Source organism: Rhea americana, unplaced genomic scaffold (assembly GCF_003343005.1).
Source record: "Rhea americana isolate MKP2758 unplaced genomic scaffold, rheAme1 scaffold_132, whole genome shotgun sequence".
NCBI classification, from domain to species: Eukaryota; Metazoa; Chordata; class Aves; order Rheiformes; family Rheidae; genus Rhea; species Rhea americana.
This window is the reverse complement of record NW_028185395.1, coordinates 1,559,555-1,576,438: the sequence shown is the minus strand read 5'-3', so window position 1 is coordinate 1,576,438 and position 16,884 is coordinate 1,559,555. Positions and strand designations below refer to the sequence as shown.

General features: G+C 40.5%; 1 protein-coding gene across 4 annotated transcripts in view; it reads left to right on the top strand.

Moving 5' to 3' along the window:
• Window positions 1-16,884, top strand: part of AGPAT3 (1-acylglycerol-3-phosphate O-acyltransferase 3) — a 70,166-nt gene that overhangs the window by 46,849 nt on the left and 6,433 nt on the right. For 2 of the 4 annotated variants that reach the window (XM_085297931.1, XM_085297930.1), the window contains exons 2-8: window positions 93-319; window positions 6,616-6,785; window positions 6,990-7,151; window positions 9,788-9,941; window positions 10,393-10,495; window positions 13,840-13,915; window positions 16,229-16,427. In XM_085297931.1, the coding sequence (XP_085154057.1) occupies window positions 142-319; window positions 6,616-6,785; window positions 6,990-7,151; window positions 9,788-9,941; window positions 10,393-10,495; window positions 13,840-13,915; window positions 16,229-16,427 (1,042 nt within the window). In that variant the 5' untranslated portion in view covers window positions 93-141. Of the gene's footprint in view, window positions 1-92; window positions 320-1,384; window positions 1,437-1,804; window positions 1,898-6,615; window positions 6,786-6,989; window positions 7,152-9,787; window positions 9,942-10,392; window positions 10,496-13,839; window positions 13,916-16,228; window positions 16,428-16,884 lie in introns of those variants that run through there. The other 2 variants (XM_085297932.1, XM_085297933.1) reach the window with 2 other exon arrangements.

Below are 16,884 nucleotides of genomic sequence, written 5' to 3'. Positions count from 1 at the left end.
TGAAGTTGCATGGACTGTTTCAGCACTCCCATCTTGCCTCCTCAGGGCTTATAAAGTCCAGTCGCAAATAGATTTTGTTCTTTCTCTTTCAGGACAGTTATTCTGAGTGACGGCCCTTGCAAGCGCTTCTGAGTGGTTATCATGGGCTTCATTGCCTTTCTGAAGACCCAGTTCATAGTTCATCTCCTCATTGGGTTTGTTTTCGTTGTGAGTGGACTAATCATTAACTTCATTCAACTATGCACACTAGTCCTCTGGCCCATAAACAAGCAGTTTTATCGCCGAATAAACTGTCGCCTTGCCTATTCACTTTGGAGCCGTGAGTATGCTTGAAGGGGGTTTGAGGTTTTGGGGGAGGGTTGCTTTTTGAAATGGAAAAATAAATAAATATATAGGTTCATAGCATATATATATATATATATATATATATATATATATATATATATATATATATATTATTATTATTTATTTTTTATTTTTTGAACGTGAGCCAGCAATGCACCCTTGTGGCAGAGAAGGCCAATGGTATTCTGGGCTGCATTAGGCAGAGCATTGACAGCAGGTTGAGGGAGGCAATCCTTTGCTTCTACTCAGCCCTGGTGAGGCCACACCTGGAGTTCTGGGCTCCCCAATATAGGAGAGACATGGAGCTACTGGAGTGAGTCCAGAGAGGGGCCACAAAAATGATTAAGGGTCTGGAGCATCTTTCATGTGAGGAGAGGCTAAGAGAGCTGGGGCTGTTTAGTCTGAAAAAGGGTTGGGATATCTTATCAGTGTGTATGAGAATCGGATGGGAGGGCGTCAGCGGGACAGGGACAGACTCCCCTCGGTAGTGCTCAGTGACAGGACAAGAGGCAATGGGCACAAACTGAAACACAGGAAATTCCACTTGAACACAAGAAAACATGTTTTCACTGCAGTGATTGTTGAACACTGGAACAGGCTACTCAGAGAGGGGTGGAGTCTCGATCCTCAGAGATGGTCAGAAGCTAGCAGGACGTGGTCCTAGGCAACTTTCTCTAGCTGACCCAGCTTGAGTAGTGTTGGTTGGACCAGATGGTCTTCAGAGGTCCCTTCCAACTATTCTGTGATTCTTTAGTATATGTTTGTGCGTGTGAGTGTACATATTTGTATATGTTTATCACTACACACAAAAGAAAGTTAGAGAGCTGATAAGTTAGTAGCAGACTTTTTCAGAGAAGTCCAAAGCAGCCATCTCTTCTGAAATACTGTGAAAGCAAACTCATGTTACTGATGCATACTGTGACTTTGTTATTTAAAAGAAATGCGAAGTAAAGCTGCCCCTCCCCCCCACACACACACTATATCTTAATTGGTAGGAAGTTGGCAATTCTGTCTCAATACCTTCTTCATCCTGTGTTAGGGCCTGTGTTAAGTGATACGAAGAGGAAGGAGACGTTCAGAAACTACTTCAGGTATTTAATGTAGGTGCTATGCTGACCACTTGTTTGGGAGCCTAATTTGACTGTGTGGTCTGTGAAGAGAGATATCTATCTTTAAGTACCTAATACAGATGCCATTAGAGCTGGATCATGTGACAACTTCAAAAGCTCTTTTATACCCTGTGGTGTCCATCTGCAACGCCTATGTATCCTCTTGTGAGGAATTTTCTTCTCCCTGTGTGACAGGTCCAGTGAGTGGGGCTACTCTGCTCTCTGCTTTCAGACCTTCACAGATTTTCTTCCCTGTGGATGAATTTTTTCTCTCCTTGCACAGCTTAAGAGGACATTGGATTTCTGAAATGAGTGTTTAAAAGGCTTCTTAATCCAAATGTCAGCTCCTATTTCAGTGGTGAATCATCTAATTCATTTCCATTCTCCATCCTCTCCCAATGTACATGACCACTTACCTTAGTGGGAGTTGCTGAGCACTTTGGGTAAGTGAGTGCTTAAGTTATATTTGAGCAGGCCGCTAACAGGCATCCATATTTTTAAAATCATTGATGTGAAGTACTACCAACAAAAATTCCCTGAAGTATCTAGCTAAATTGCTTGTTAAGCTTGTTGTCCTTGTCCTTCCGGTGCTTTTTATCCCACCTGTTCAAACTGCAGGCTAAGAAGCACTGGAGAAAGGAGATTGAGTAGAAAATGGCAGGCAAACTGTCAGGAGAAAAGGTTTTATAATGGAAAAAAGTATATGTAACTAAAATTAGCATAGTTGAGGGGGGCGTGGAGGTGTATGTGATTTTTCTTGTTTGATTATTTTGTTTGTAAATAATCCTTAATGTCCTTTTAATAACTTACAGCCTGATCTTATCCTGAAAACTATTGTTGCTTAAGTAGTCTGGCTTTTCTAAAGATATGTGCTGCTTGTAACTATAAGGTTTGTAGATCCAGACTCTTGATTTCTCCAAGTTAGCACTGTGTGTGTACAGAGATCACCTTTTAAATGCTGTTGTCTGTCTGCTGTGTACACTGAAAATATCGTACACTGTTGTCCAAAAAGGTCCAGAAAAGTAGAGCAGATAATTGGATTGCATCTGGAATAACCCCTTGTGTATAGCCTACTCTATAAATTAAATGAGTGTGAAATTAAACTATGAAAATTAATGTAAAAGTTACATGGGCTGGAACAGTGATGATGGCCTGTAATGGAAGCGCTGACAGAACATGCATTCAAATTGTGATTTATAATGAAATAAGTAAGCCTTGTAAATGTAATATTTCAAGTGTTGCCATTCATGCTAAAATATATTCTGTTACATGGGAGCCTTTTGGCAGTGACTCTGTAGTTTGGTGTTCTATTCCAGAAGTTACATTTTAGTTACGTTTTTCAAAATGTTTATTTTTAGGCTGATAATACTGATCTAGGCAGAGCGAGAGCTCTGCTTACAGTAGTTTTTCTTTAACAAAAGCTGCTCAGCTAATCTGGCAGAGGAATGTGTGCACAGGAATAGATCCATAGGTATACATGTGTGTGTACATATACTGTGGTCTACAGAAAATAAGGCTGTAGGTTTACTATATCTCATCTCAAATATGTAAAGTTTGGCTTCAAAGGAGAAGGAGATAAACTCTCTCCCATGTCCGTGGTAAATACTGAGGGGGAGGTGGGGAGAAAGAAAAGGCAGCAAGAGAAATGTGTTTTGGCCTTGAAAATTTTGTAACAGTAAGAAGCACTGCAATTACCTGAGGCGGCTGTGATTCACCTACTTAAGGACGAGATGGACCAGTGGTCTCAAACTTGTTGTGTGCACTCCTCCTCTTTAGCTGAACCCTCTCTCTGTGCCACACACATGTGCTCTCTCTCCACACTGCTCTGCCCAAGAAACAGGGGTAAGCCATACCCCCACAACCCATCCCTGCGGGAGCACAAGTCTGCAGTTCATCTTTCTCCTGCAAAAGGAAAATTTACACCAGAAGCTTCAGCATGTCCCATCCTGCCTTTCTGCAGTAGCCATCACCCCTGGCCAACTTTTAGCCTTCCTAACCCAACCCACTGCAACCTGATGCACCGTCAGCCAGAAGCCGGAGCTCCCCTGGGAGCAGCAGCATGGCTCTACCAGCATGCACGTACACACATACGTATGTTCACCTGCTTTGGTGGGTTATTTCTGGGCTGAGAGCTGCTGTTTGCAGCAAGCACCCATTGAGCATGGGTTTTGCACAGCTGATACAGCTGTCAGTTGGGGAGGACTGAATTTAGGTGCCTCCAACGGTCCCTTCCAGGTTGATTATTTTATGACTTTGATACTTTTTCGAGGCAAATAGTTTGTTCACATTGCTTCATACGTCCCACTTAGGTCTCACGGAGCACGTGCTGCCTCCACTGCTGTGTGGGATGGCCAGCTAGTGGTACTGGTGGCGGTAGCTGGGCTGGAGGGACCTGCAGTCCTCATGGTGCTGTGCCACGATCTGCTCTAGTTTGCCAGTCACAGTTGAGAAACATCTGATTTTTAAATTGTGAAACAAATGGCTTTATTTTGGGGTACTGTTCAGCCAGCGAGCACATCGCAGTGCCTTACAGATTGCCCTTGAGGGCCTGCCTCTTCCCTAAGGCAGGGCTGCCTGGTTAGGGGAAGATGTCTCTTCCATCTGTCACTCCTGCTAGGACCATGCTAGGGTAAATTGGTGCTGGAGGTTTCTATCAGACTCTGTACTAAAAGTGAACACTTCTTCACATATATAATTCATGAAGGAAAATCTGTATTCCAGGCTTACTCATGTCAACTCTTTTTCAGATGGCTCATGCCTTTGGATAGCACAGTGTGTTTAGTTTAGTCTAGTTGCAAATATGATCTCCCAGAATCTTAGTACTTTAAGATGACTGTCCTTACCTTTCAAAAGAGCTGGGAGATGAGCCATGGCTCATCTTCTTTACTTGTTTTGTTCCCAGATGGATTGTGAGGCCATAAGACCACTTGCTTTGGCACGTTGAAATCTGGACCACAGGAAAGGTTTTGGTGGTAGTAAAGTGTTTGTTCTCAGTGATGGTTACATGAAACATTGCAAGTCTTACTTGCACTTTGCTTGAAAGAATAGGCTTGCTGTAGCAGTGACAGGATCAGTACTATACAAAATAGCTATAACCCACACACCCCAAAAAGAAGAAGAAAAAAGGAAAAAAAAGGAAATGAACCCATTCCTTGTTATAATTACATAATTTATCAGTACACTTGTAAAGGACAATCTGTTTCCTCATATTAATTCTCCAGCTTATCAACCCTTCTGTTTTAATATGAACTCTGGCAAATCTCTAAGCAAAGCTTCCTCTACTGTTTCAGAAGGAGTAATATAAGAACACTCTTGCACCAAATCATCCATGCCTGCTTCGAAAGAATTTTTCCCTGATCTTAAGGAAGAAAAACTTGCATTTTCTTATCAAGAATAAATACAAGTGTATTTGATGTTGGAGATGTTAGTCCTCAGTAAGAAGAGAACAATGTAAAAGGAAATTGTTCAGGGTCCCACACTAAATGTAGTCTCCTCTCCTGAGCACCTGCAAGCGTGTAGTTCTGGAGTGAGGGTGTTCTCACTGTCCTCCCTTTTCACTGAGCCAGGATAATCCGAGCAAGAGTGGTAGATGACCACATCATTCCCAAAGGAGACAAAGCTAGAAAGACATGACAGAAAACTAATTGGTATAAGCTGTTGTTCGTTGCTTTAATTTCAGTTGGCAAGGGTTATACTTCCTTGACCAACAAGTTGCATAACTTTCTTCTGCTTCCAAATAAGTTAGTCTTGAAAAAATGCTGCAGGATAATGGCCTCGTAGATACATGGGCATACAAGGAATATGAATGAAATAACTAGTGTTGAAGAAGCTGTGCCTGTTCAGCAGATCACAGTATTTTTTTTCCCCGCTATTCACCTAATACTAAGTTTACCTTCTCTCTGGTGTAGTACAAAATGGAATCCAATCATATGTAGTAGCATGGAAGAGGTATTGTGATCCTACTGATCAGAAGCCCTTGTGCAGGAAGGAACTACTACATTTTGCAAAACCAGGGCCTTCTCATAAAAAGGTGAAATATGCAGGGAAGCAAAACCTGATATAAAGAACTGAGAGGACTCCTTCTAATTTGGCCCTGCAAGTTTGTAACAGTAATGTAAGAAGAATTAGAATTCAACTGTGTCATATCTTTGCAACCAAATTTTTATTGTATCCATAACTAATTGAAATGAGAAAATGCCAGTGGACTATAGTATGCATGGAAGCCAATCATCTTGTTGGGGGGATGAACTGTTCTCACACTTCTTATAACTCTTATGACACAAGTAATGACTTCTGCTACCTGATGGTACTGAAATTAGAGAAGTAGGCTAACCATAGCAACTACATTAGTTGCATGCTGAACTTCGGTGGAGTTTTCTTTCTTCTTTCTTTCGAAGAAAGTGGAGGTGAAAAATAAGAGAGGATAATGAAGAAAATGTACATAATGGAGTAAGAGAGACGCTGGAATTTTGAAAAGTTGAAGAAGACAGAGGTGAAAGGACTCATTTCTTCTCTTGAAGGCAGAGGAAGAAAGGCAACTACTATTCCTGGCCTTTCCTAGTTATTTTGATAAATTAGCCTCATCTTCTGGTGCTTCTGATTCCCTGTTGATGACCATAATGTTGAATGATGTAAGTCCTGTGTTCTAATGATAAACTCTATTGCAGAAGGTCTATGGCATCATATCCATTTAAAAGCTCTTTATTGGTCTATAAGCTCCATAAAGCTTGTTTCATGCTGAGTAGAAGCATTAGGCTGAATCTGTGCATAACTTATATTCCACCTGGGAGAAAGCATACTCATTCAGTGGAGCAATCAACAGCTCAGCAGTCTTTTTTCAGGCAGATTTTTTTTTTCTTTTGGTGATCATGACATTTCATATTCATAATAGAATGTCTAAATTTGTCACTGTTTAAAAACTTGCTGAATTATTCATAACATACATATCTAGTGGCCTAAATACTGCATAAGGATAGTTGTGTGATCTCGTCTCTACCTGTCCAAGCTTTCATTTCATTTGCAGTGGATTGGATTGAAAAGGTGAAAGTGGTGTTGGGAGTCAGAAAAAGTTGGTTATTGAATCGGGCTGAAGATTAAATGGTAAATGCTTTCTGTAAATGTCACATCTAACTCATCTCTCTATCTCCATCATGTTTGTCAGAGTTGGTAATGTTGCTGGAATGGTGGTCAGGCACAGAGTGCACCTTGTTCTCCGATCAGGCTACAGTGAATACCTTTGGGAAAGAACATGTCATCATCATCTTGAATCATAATTTTGAAATTGACTTCTTGTGCGGATGGACTATGACGGAGCGCTTTGGAGTGCTAGGGGTATGTGGTGTCATGAGCTTTCCCTTTGTCCTGAAGACTACAGGTCTGTTTTAAACCCATGCATGTTTGGTTTCTTTGCATTTGGGTTTTCATATGCAACTCCATTAGGTCTCTGTCATCTCAACCTTAGCGTTTTTGTTTGGTCTCATTGTATAAATCAGCAAATGACATTTTTCGATTGTTGTTTTTATTTTTTTCTCCAAGAGTTCCAAAGTTCTTGCTAAAAGAGAACTATTATATGTGCCCCTAATTGGCTGGACATGGTACTTCCTTGAGATTGTCTTCTGCAAAAGGAAATGGGAAGAAGACAGAGATACAGTAATTGAAGGATTAAAACGTTTGTCTGATTATCCTGAATATATGTGGGTAAGTGTCAGCTTTCTCCTATAGTATCAGCTGTGCTAGAAGTGAATTGATGAAGGAAGTACTCATGTGGCACAGTTGCCTTATGTCGGGGGGAGTTCTGCTCCCTGCTTCCTTCGCACATAGTCAAAAAAAAAACATATGCCTTGCTTCAGGAGGTTTTGGGGGCATGCTTGTAAAGAGTTGCTCTATTTGCGTGTGGTTAAGGAAGGAATGTCATTTGGAAGGCAACTCAAGCTTGCATAGATGATTAGAAGCTTGAAGATGATTTATAAATCAGGTTGGTATAATGTTTGCTCATTATGTCTTAACTTCTTTTTACTTTTTTTTTGTTTAAGAAAAAAAACCACAGCCCATATTTGACTACCGTCTATATAACCTTAAGCTAAATTTTTTAAGGTAGGCTAAAAAAGGCACACAAACAAAAATGTTTTTTGCTTGGAAAAGTGCACAAGTGTGTATGTATTTTGGGAGGAGGTTTGCACAGGCATAGGTTTTGATAGAACATTCTTGTGTTGATCTATATTTTTTGATCTATAAAATTATAGATTTCCCAGAAAGTCTCCATGAAAACAAATAATAATTTTACACTTGCTTTTAGAGCTATGCTTTTCATTTTTATTTTGACACTATTTGAAATCAAGGGTGAAACAGATGTGGCTCATGATGTGCAAAGTCATTAGATTTTACTGCAATAATACAGTAGTAAAATCAACCTATGAACCTTCTTTTAGCTTTGAATGCAAATATTTTGATAAAATTACTGTTTTGCAGCACATTTAATGTGTTTTTTAGCTGATAAAACATTTTAAGGTTTTTTCCATTTTAAGTCAATTTCAGTGTTATCCAATAGTTTGTCAAAATAGTGAAATAGTAAGCTTTAACTAATACATAGTGAATGTACCGTTTGTGGTTTTCTATCATTACAAAAATATAAAGAATAATAATAGGGATAGTGTGTTTTAAACTACTTAATTGCTTGAATAAATAGGTATGAATAAAATTTAATATATCCTCCTGAGTAGTTAAAAAAGGCAAAAACCTACCAATTAAAAATGTCAAGACTGTATTTTTACTTGTCAGCCTATACATTTTAATGGTTTTACTGTTGAAAGCCAAGGACTAGTCTCTAGAGAAAACAGCTAAAAAATATAAATGCAAAACATAGTTAGCATTGATTATTTAAATTAAGACTTCCTGCTTGGTAATTTAAATCATGATTAAAATTGACTTGAATAAATAGATTTCCTAATTTTTGTGCATGCTAAATGTTGCAATTAGGGTTGTCTGTGCAACCTTCGTTAGGTTTCTTTTCACATATGCATTGCAATGTAGTCTGTATCGGGGTCCCATGCTTTAGTTCAGAAGGATCACTGCATGATTGAGTAGACAGGATGGGGATGTTATATAAAAAAGAGCTTGAACTTAAGAGTGTAGACCAAGGCTGGAGCGTTACACGCTCTGCCTTGAGCTATCCTAGCCACCCGTCTGTGGAAATGGGTTAGGTGTTCGTAATGAATACTCCCCAAAGGGCCAAATGAAGATTGCAAGGCCAGGCTCTCTTCTGCCACTGTGCTCTGGCACTTCTAGCTGTTGTGTTTGGCTTTGCAGTTTTAACGTTCATTTAACTTACCTTTTATGGTACGCGGTATGTGTATATACTACAAAGAAAAAGTCAAGACACCACAGTACTGGCAAACAACATGTATAGTGACTCATTCAGCAAGCCTTTCTTTTGAGTTGCAACAGTACAGTGTTGTACCAGCCTGCTGTGGGAAAGGGCAGTAGCAGTCTTCCCTTTCCCTTTCCCTTTCCCTTTCCCCTGCCCGTTGCCTGTCCATGATGCAAAGGTTTGTGCTCTAGAACGTAGCAGTGCTTCTGAGGTAAAATGAAGTCACGAGGGGTACAAGGTCCACCATTCAAAAAGGCCAGGGGTAAACAGAAATGCACTCTGAGGTCCTCAGAAGAGTTTGGTCTGCTCCTTGTGTTGTTGTTGCTGGTCTCTTTTGCAAGTATAGCAGAGATAATACAGAGGCTGGAGAAGGACAGATCCATGTTTGTGCTGCTTGAAGTCAGTATGGGAGGATTTTGGTGTTAATACAGTCAGACTGGTGATTTGCAAGATGAGCAAGGTAAAGGCTTTAGGGAAGACAGCACTTTTTATGAATACAACTGATATAGGGGAAAAAAACAGAAAAGCTTTCAGGCAGACAGGTCTGTCATCGGATGAGTAATTCTGATTGTATACAACAAATTTTAAATGAGGTGGTTAGTGACTAATGTTTTTTTCCAGAAGTGGTTGGGTACTGATGTTTGGATTGCTTTCTGTGATTTGTAGTCTAGTCTAGCACCAGCCAAAGCTCTTTATTTTTTGCAAGTGAACATTTCATGTATAACCATTAGTCTTAAATTTGGGACCTGTATTGTTAGATTCATATATCATCTATTGTGAATGAGTTATGAGGTGATGTTTATGCCTGATACAAATTAGGCAAATGAAGTGTGTGTGTGTGTGTGTGTGTGTGAGTCGGGGGCGGGGGGGATGCACATGTGTATCTTGCAAAAATTTTCAATGTTCTGTTTGTTTTCTTCTTGTGATCACAGGTTATCTTTTGTTTTCTCCTTTTGTCTTGTACTAGTTTCTCCTGTACTGTGAAGGAACTCGTTTTACAGAGACCAAGCATCGTATCAGTATGGAGGTAGCTGAATCCAAGGGGCTACCTAAACTGAAATATCATCTGTTGCCCAGAACCAAAGGTTTCACCACTGCTGTCCAGTGTCTCAGGGGAACAGGTACTGGCAAGCTGTTATTTGTTCCTAACATTAACTGCAGTATGTTATTTAGTATACCGTGTTGTATAGCATGGTTTAGTGCTCTTAGTTCTTGTTATGTCCATTACAATTAGTAAGTTAGCAATAATAAATGTTCAGCTTTTGAAACCTTAAGTTTTTGCCATGTAACTCAAATTATTAGTTTTAAATAATAAACTCCTCATCAATGTCATTATTGCCTAGTTCATCAAGTTTTGTTGTCTTTGGTAGCACACGTGCTGTCTAGATGGGAATGTCAGGTGACTGATGTAGATAAAAACCATTTTGTACTTATGTATTTTGAAGGACTCTGCTACCTGACATCATTAATGCAAGGTTTTTATGAGGCCCTATTGCTGTCTAATGCAAAGATACTGGCAACACAATTGCTAGAGATGCTGATGTAACAGTCGTATTTTCTTTTTTGCAACAGTTTCAGCAGTGTATGATGTAACACTAAATTTCAGAGGAAACAAGAATCCTTCTTTATTAGGAATTCTTTATGGAAAGAAATACGAAGCAGATATGTGTGTAAGGTGAGCATATCATGATGGAGGTGAATTCTAAGATGCTTGAAGTGTATTCAAATTTCGGAAGGAAATGTCCTCTGACATAGTCCCCTTTTCCTTGTCCTTCAAGTTTCTCTGCAGGCCACAAAGACCCTTCTGTTTTCCCCCTGCTTTGTTTCATTTCTGTGTTTGAGAGCCAATGACATCACCCAGCAGAACAGAGAGCACTGAGTAGACTTTCTGAGCCTGAGTATGTCCACACTGTCTTTCCAGGGTTTCTTCAGATTTTGTCTGTCGTTTTCCTTTTTCTACTGGGAACAGAAAACCAAGCGTTCTGTCCCCTTCACAGTCCTTTCTGAGCATATGTGTAGTACAAATAGCCTGTCCAACAGGAGCAGTCTCTTGTAATAAGTGGTGTAAAGCTCCTTACTGTGCCAGTTTCTCTCCTTTTCTCACATGGTTTGATTATAGCAGATTAGAAGTTAAATACTACTGAAATTCAAACGTCATGTGAATGCAGTGGTTCATTCCTCACAGTTGGACTTTTGCCTATCAGAGCAACTCCTAACACCTTGCTCCACGCAACATATGCATGCACATGTGTGCGCGCACGCACATTCACTCTCACTCTCTCTCGATTTTTGCTTATAGCCTTCAGCTTTGACGGTGTCCTGGTAATCGTAATAGCTTTGACCTTTCCTGTTGAACTTCTTTTTCTCTTTTATATTTGGACTTCACAAATGTCCTGGACTTTCCATAGCTCTTTTGACAACTCATCATTTGTGCCTCTTTGAGGGCTTAACCCTCGCTTTGGAAAATATTCTAGCAAAGAGGTTGATCATGTTTAAAAAATAGAAATAAAAACTGCCACTTCCCCCACTCCACCTACCTGGCCTTGGGTCTGTGCACTGCAGATGCATGCCACTGTCCTTTAATGAAAGCAGATGTGTCATGCCAGAGCCTCCAATAGTGAAAGGCTATGGGGAAACACACGTGATTATCTGTGGTGTTTAGATATGGCAGGAACAGTTTTATGGTAGAAAGCTAGCCCAGGGAAGGCAGAGTGCTGCAGCCTGAATAGGGAAGGACAGTCGTTCCAGTGCTGCTCTCTGGTACTGTGCAAGATTTTAGTGTGAGATTTTAGTCTTTCAGGTGGAAATACTCTGGAGATGATGGGGAGAGAGATTCACACTTGGCAGGGATATTCCTGATGAGGAGTGGATGATTTGTAAAGTGAGCAACTTAACCAGCTAGCAAAACAGCACGTTACGCATTTGCCACATATAATCCCATACTGACAGTAGATGTGCATTGCATGTCTAACTAGTCTGGGATACGTATGTGTGGATGTCCATATGTATAATTATGCACTGAAGAGTGGCTGTATCCAGTTAAATATCCTCTAACGTGCTAATTGAGATGGGAGTTGGTCTTATTTATTGGTGAGATGGTGGGAAGAAAGAGGAGGAATGTAGCCTTCAGTAGTCTTGGATTCATAAAATTCTACTGAAGAGTAATGATGTTGCCAGGTGAGATTACTAATTGTACCCTACTAAAGAAATAATGACCATGTTGTTCTGATAACTTTGATTTTAAAAGATGCTTGTAACCTGAGTCAAGCTTCTCAAGATACTGTTTTACACTTAAACTTTTCCTCCACTTTGGGGGAGGGTACCATGATATTGAAGAAACTGTTTTTACAGTCTAGTTTTGCTGAACATGGATTGTGTCCATAATGTGTTGACAAACTTGACCTAGGTCAGGAAAGGAAGCATGTAATCGCTTGCTTTTTGGTGAGAGGTATATGCAGTTACCTGTACAGAGGTAAAAAGCTTAGCCTGTCTACAGATGATCTAGTCTTCCCTCTGACTGGCTCCAGGAGAATAGAAATCATTATCTAAATTACCAAATGTTCTTCCTGTGAGTACCCTCTTGTGGTGATCTCAGTAGAGTGACAACTTTAGCAGAGCTTTCAGCAAATGAATTCTTACCAAGCTTTTTTTGAGCATTATTTGCATTAATTGAGTGACTCCTCCTGTTAGAGCTCTTAAAAGGAATTATGTTTTTAAAAAATAGTGTTTAACTGTTTTATGGGAATGCAGAAATATATTAGAAGCTTTGAGCTTATGAACTGGCCCTAATCCTTGGCAAACCATCCCTGACTTCTTTTATCGCAGTAGTGTCTTTCTGCTTGGCTCAGTGAATCACTGCTTTGGATACTCCCTGTCTCCCTCTGAGGTTGCTACATTACTACGAATAGTTGAACCTTTGGCTTTTCAAGCTGAATTGTCCTAGAAAGTTGGCCCACAATAGTGTACCGTCCATTGCTTTGAAAAAAGTCTTGCACTTTTCAGGTTTCCTGGTCATCCCTGTACTTCTACTTCTTTATATGGGATGCGGTAAAACATTTTCCCCCTGCTGCCACAGACTCATAGGCTTCAGTTTATTTAGTGGGAATGTACTCCCTAGTTGAACAGTAGCAAATAATTTGTATCTGGGATCATTGTGCCTGGAGTTCTCCCAGAGATCGTTTTCTTGCTCTTACTGCACTGCTGTAAGAGATGGCCAAGACTGTTCTAGCTTCCTCAGAAATGCTTCTGAGGGTAAGAGGTGTGCGTGCTTGTTCTCCGTATGCCAAGTGACTTCTCTCTGAATTGATCCAGGACTTAGAGAGTTGTGCCACTGAGAAAGGAGATGATCCATTTGTGAGTGTGCTATCGACATATCCCAGAATTAAAAGAATGCAGGAAAATAGAGTGGCTCTTTACTGCCAGAAAGAGACACCTAAAACCATCCAGGTTCCAGGTGAGGTCAGAACAGTTCCCAGGGTTATGCACAATTTCTGTATGTACCCAGAACTGTATGCCTCAATCTGCAGGGGCAGAGGCAAAGAGAGAAATGTAGTCTCTGTGGAATATTTTCCTTAAAGTTGGTACAAAGTGAATTTTTAAAACCCCCTCCCATTCCTCCCAAAATGTTTTATTCTTCACTAAGAAATTAAAATGAACTTTGTCCTGGATTTTGTCATTTGTTTGTTTTTTTCCCAGCTCTGAATTTCTCAGTCTGAACTCACTGGGATTCAGCTGCTGATGGCTCCACTGAGGGAACATCAGAGTTTTAATGGGAATGCTTGTTTTACTCATGTGCTCTGAAATTGATGGGAGGTTGTGCAGTATCTTTTGTTCTAGTAATTTGAGTTTTTAGGTGGAGATCAGGAGTTGTTTAACACCCAGATTTTCTCCACACTTACGAACTCTAATGCCTCCTGCTAGTGCCCGATATTGAATGGGAGGTCTTCCTTAGCAGAGGTCTTAAGTCAAATACCTGGATTTTTCTTTAATTCTGTTTTCTGACTCTCTTTAATAAACCAGGAGATTTCCTCTGGAAGATATCCCTCAAGATGAAAAGGAAGCTGCAAACTGGCTTCATAAGCTTTACCAAGAAAAGGTAAATGGCTTTGCTTTCTCCACTTCAAGACTCACGGGGGCAATGTGTTCAAGAACTGGGTGATGCATACTCTTCCACTGGAGGGAGAGAAGAGATGAGAATATTATGTATAATTTGGCAGCCATTCTGCAAACTACTGGAAGGATCAGTGCAAAGAAACTCTGAGGGAGCCCTGTGCTTGTGTCCTCGGCCACAAGAGGGGTAGCTAGTAAGTAAGTCTTGAATTACAAAGAAGCCCTATGGGGGACACAGAGGGAAGGACAGAGGGAAACCCAGGCTGTGGAAGACTAATATCAGTCCACGATCTTTTTATGTTCTTCAGCTCTTGGGTCTCTGTCATGCATTTTTAAAAGCTCCATTTCCCCTAAAAATGATTTTAGCCAGTGAAGAAGAGTGATAACTGTATATCAAGGGCAGCTACTCCTGACTCTAAGCCACAATTGTCCTCTGCTTTCATTTCTTTCATGCTATCCCTTTCCTTCTGCCTCACTGTGATATCTCTGAAGTTGTGTGACATGATACAGACAGTCCCTGAGATCTGCTGCTGGAGACTAGTGTAGCCCATGGTCAGAGTGTGTTCAAAATGCTCAAAGCTTTTTCTCAATTCTTTTTTTTTTTTTTTTTCCCTAAGATGGTTAATTTCTTGATGACAGATTTAAATTCTGTGGGGAGGGAAAGGAAAACTATACTGTTGCCAAGTCTTAATGCAGGCTGGACTGGTGAACTTGAAATGTGTATCTTGATTTTTATGCTGTTCCTGTGTGGGGGAAAAACAGAGGAGCACAGAAACCTTACTTTTGTGGATTTTCTTCTGCTGCAATGACAGCATTTCCCAGTTTATGCTTAACTTGTAGGTAGGCAGCAGGTTATTTGTAAGTGTCCAGAAATTCCATTTCGAGTTTAATTTTGTTCATTTTAACCTAATCTGTTTGAGTAGGTAAGCTCTAATACAATTCAGGGGAGATAAGTTATCTTGCAAAGATATCTTGCAAAGTTATCTTGTAGATATCTCTCTTCCTATTCCCCCCTCCCATTAGCTGGTGCATCAGGTGGGCTTGTGAGTCAGCTAGTGTAATACAGGATTAGAGAGCCAAGAAACCCTTTGGAGTCCTTGAATCCAGTCTCCGGCTATTGCAGACATGCCATTACATAATTCCTTTGTAAAGACGTTCTTGGATGTGAGAACGCCTTCTGAAATTCCCTCATTTTGAGGAGCAAACATTAAGATATATTTTGCAAAGGGTTTCTTTCTCCATTTTGCCCCATCTTTGCTAAGCTAAGCAGACTGTGCATGGAGCGTTCCACTTTGCTTGGCTCTGTTCCTTGGACAGAGCACTCTGCTTTTGCCTCCAAATAGAAGGTTTGATGCTTCCTGCTGATGCTGGCAGTACCTCCATTCTGCTTTGGTGTCAGATGATGGGGATTAGGGCAGATATTATTTATGTAGGTGAGTATTTTATATATTGATCTCGTGGTGCTAACAATCTGTTACTGGAACTGTAACTGGAATCCTTAAAATACCTTTCCTGTAGAAAGGGAACATGCTCAGAAGGATGCGTTGTTGACAAGCAATGCCTTGAGTTTTGTAGCCCTTCATAGGGGAAGCTAAATGGGTGGTGGAGGGAATGAGAAATAGCCTTACTGAGCCACCCTTGATAAGTTTCAGGAGCATTCACGTAAGCTGAGGGCAGAACGTGCACCTGCCGCTCTTCTGGGCGATACGTTTCATTACTGCGTCTGTCTACGGGCTCGGTTCAGGATCTGACAGCTCTGTTGAAATTCTGCGGTTCTGGCTGCATGTTTAAGCTTCGTCGGGCAAATTAGATGCCAGTATCTTTGCTTCATATTAAAATGCTGTTTGGGCTGGTTAGTTTGTGCTTTGCTTTCCTTTTTTGGCTGTACATGCAGCATTTTTCTGCTGTGCTTTACTACATCATGCTGACCTTTCTGAAAATGAAAACCGGAAGAAAAAGCATTCAGCAAAAGAGCAGGCAGTGTGTGAATTGGCCTCTGGCGTGAAACTGCCCTTCCTAAGAAATGAATAGAAAAGGTGAAAGGATTTGGTAGCGGAGAGACCGATACTGTTTCAAGCTTCTGACTGTGGCCAAGATTTCCTTCAAAGAGCTAATACAGTGGCCTTGGCAGTAGACAGAAATGCCCAGATAAATGACAGCAGTGGAAGTGGACGCCGAGTACTCCAGACGAGTGTTTACCTCAGATACAGTCCTTAACGCTGTCCTGGAGTTGACTAGTCTTGGATTGCTTTGTGCAAATATTACAAATATGTTTTCTTCCATCTTCTCTTTCTTCCAGGATGCTTTGCAAGAGATGTATAATCAAGAAGGCATATTTCCTGGCCAGCAGTTTAAACCTCCTAGAAGACCATGGACTCTCCTAAACTTTCTCTTCTGGGCCACAATTCTCCTATCTCCTCTCTTCACATTTGGCTTTGGCGTTTTTGCGAGTGGATCACCTCTTCTTATCCTTGCATTCCTGGGATTTGTTGGAGCAGGTAAAAATAAAAAAAAAAAAAAGAGAGAGAGAGAGAGAGAGAGAGAGAGAAGATGCTAAGCCCAAAGTGACAAAATGGGGTCCATTGTCTCTGATAAGTTCACTGTATAAATTAATAGGATCGGGAGTTGCAGAAAAGTATTTGGATAGAAATTGGGGGGAAGGAGAGCACAGTCTTACTGTACATCCTGTCTGTGATTTTTTTTTTTTTTTTTTAGAAAAAAAGAATTGCAGTTTCCAGGCTACCTGTCCAGTTAATCAACATATGAGCATTAATGATATTTTTAAATCCAGGTTTGTTGTCCTCTTCCAGTGACATCTGACCTGTGATCAGTGTGCATCCTCATATGGAGCACAGATGAAAATCAGCGTGTGATCTGTAGACACTACTGATTTCAGACTTTGGATAACTCATATTTGTTTTGCTTGTGTGTTTGTGTGCAACTTTCTGAGTCTTT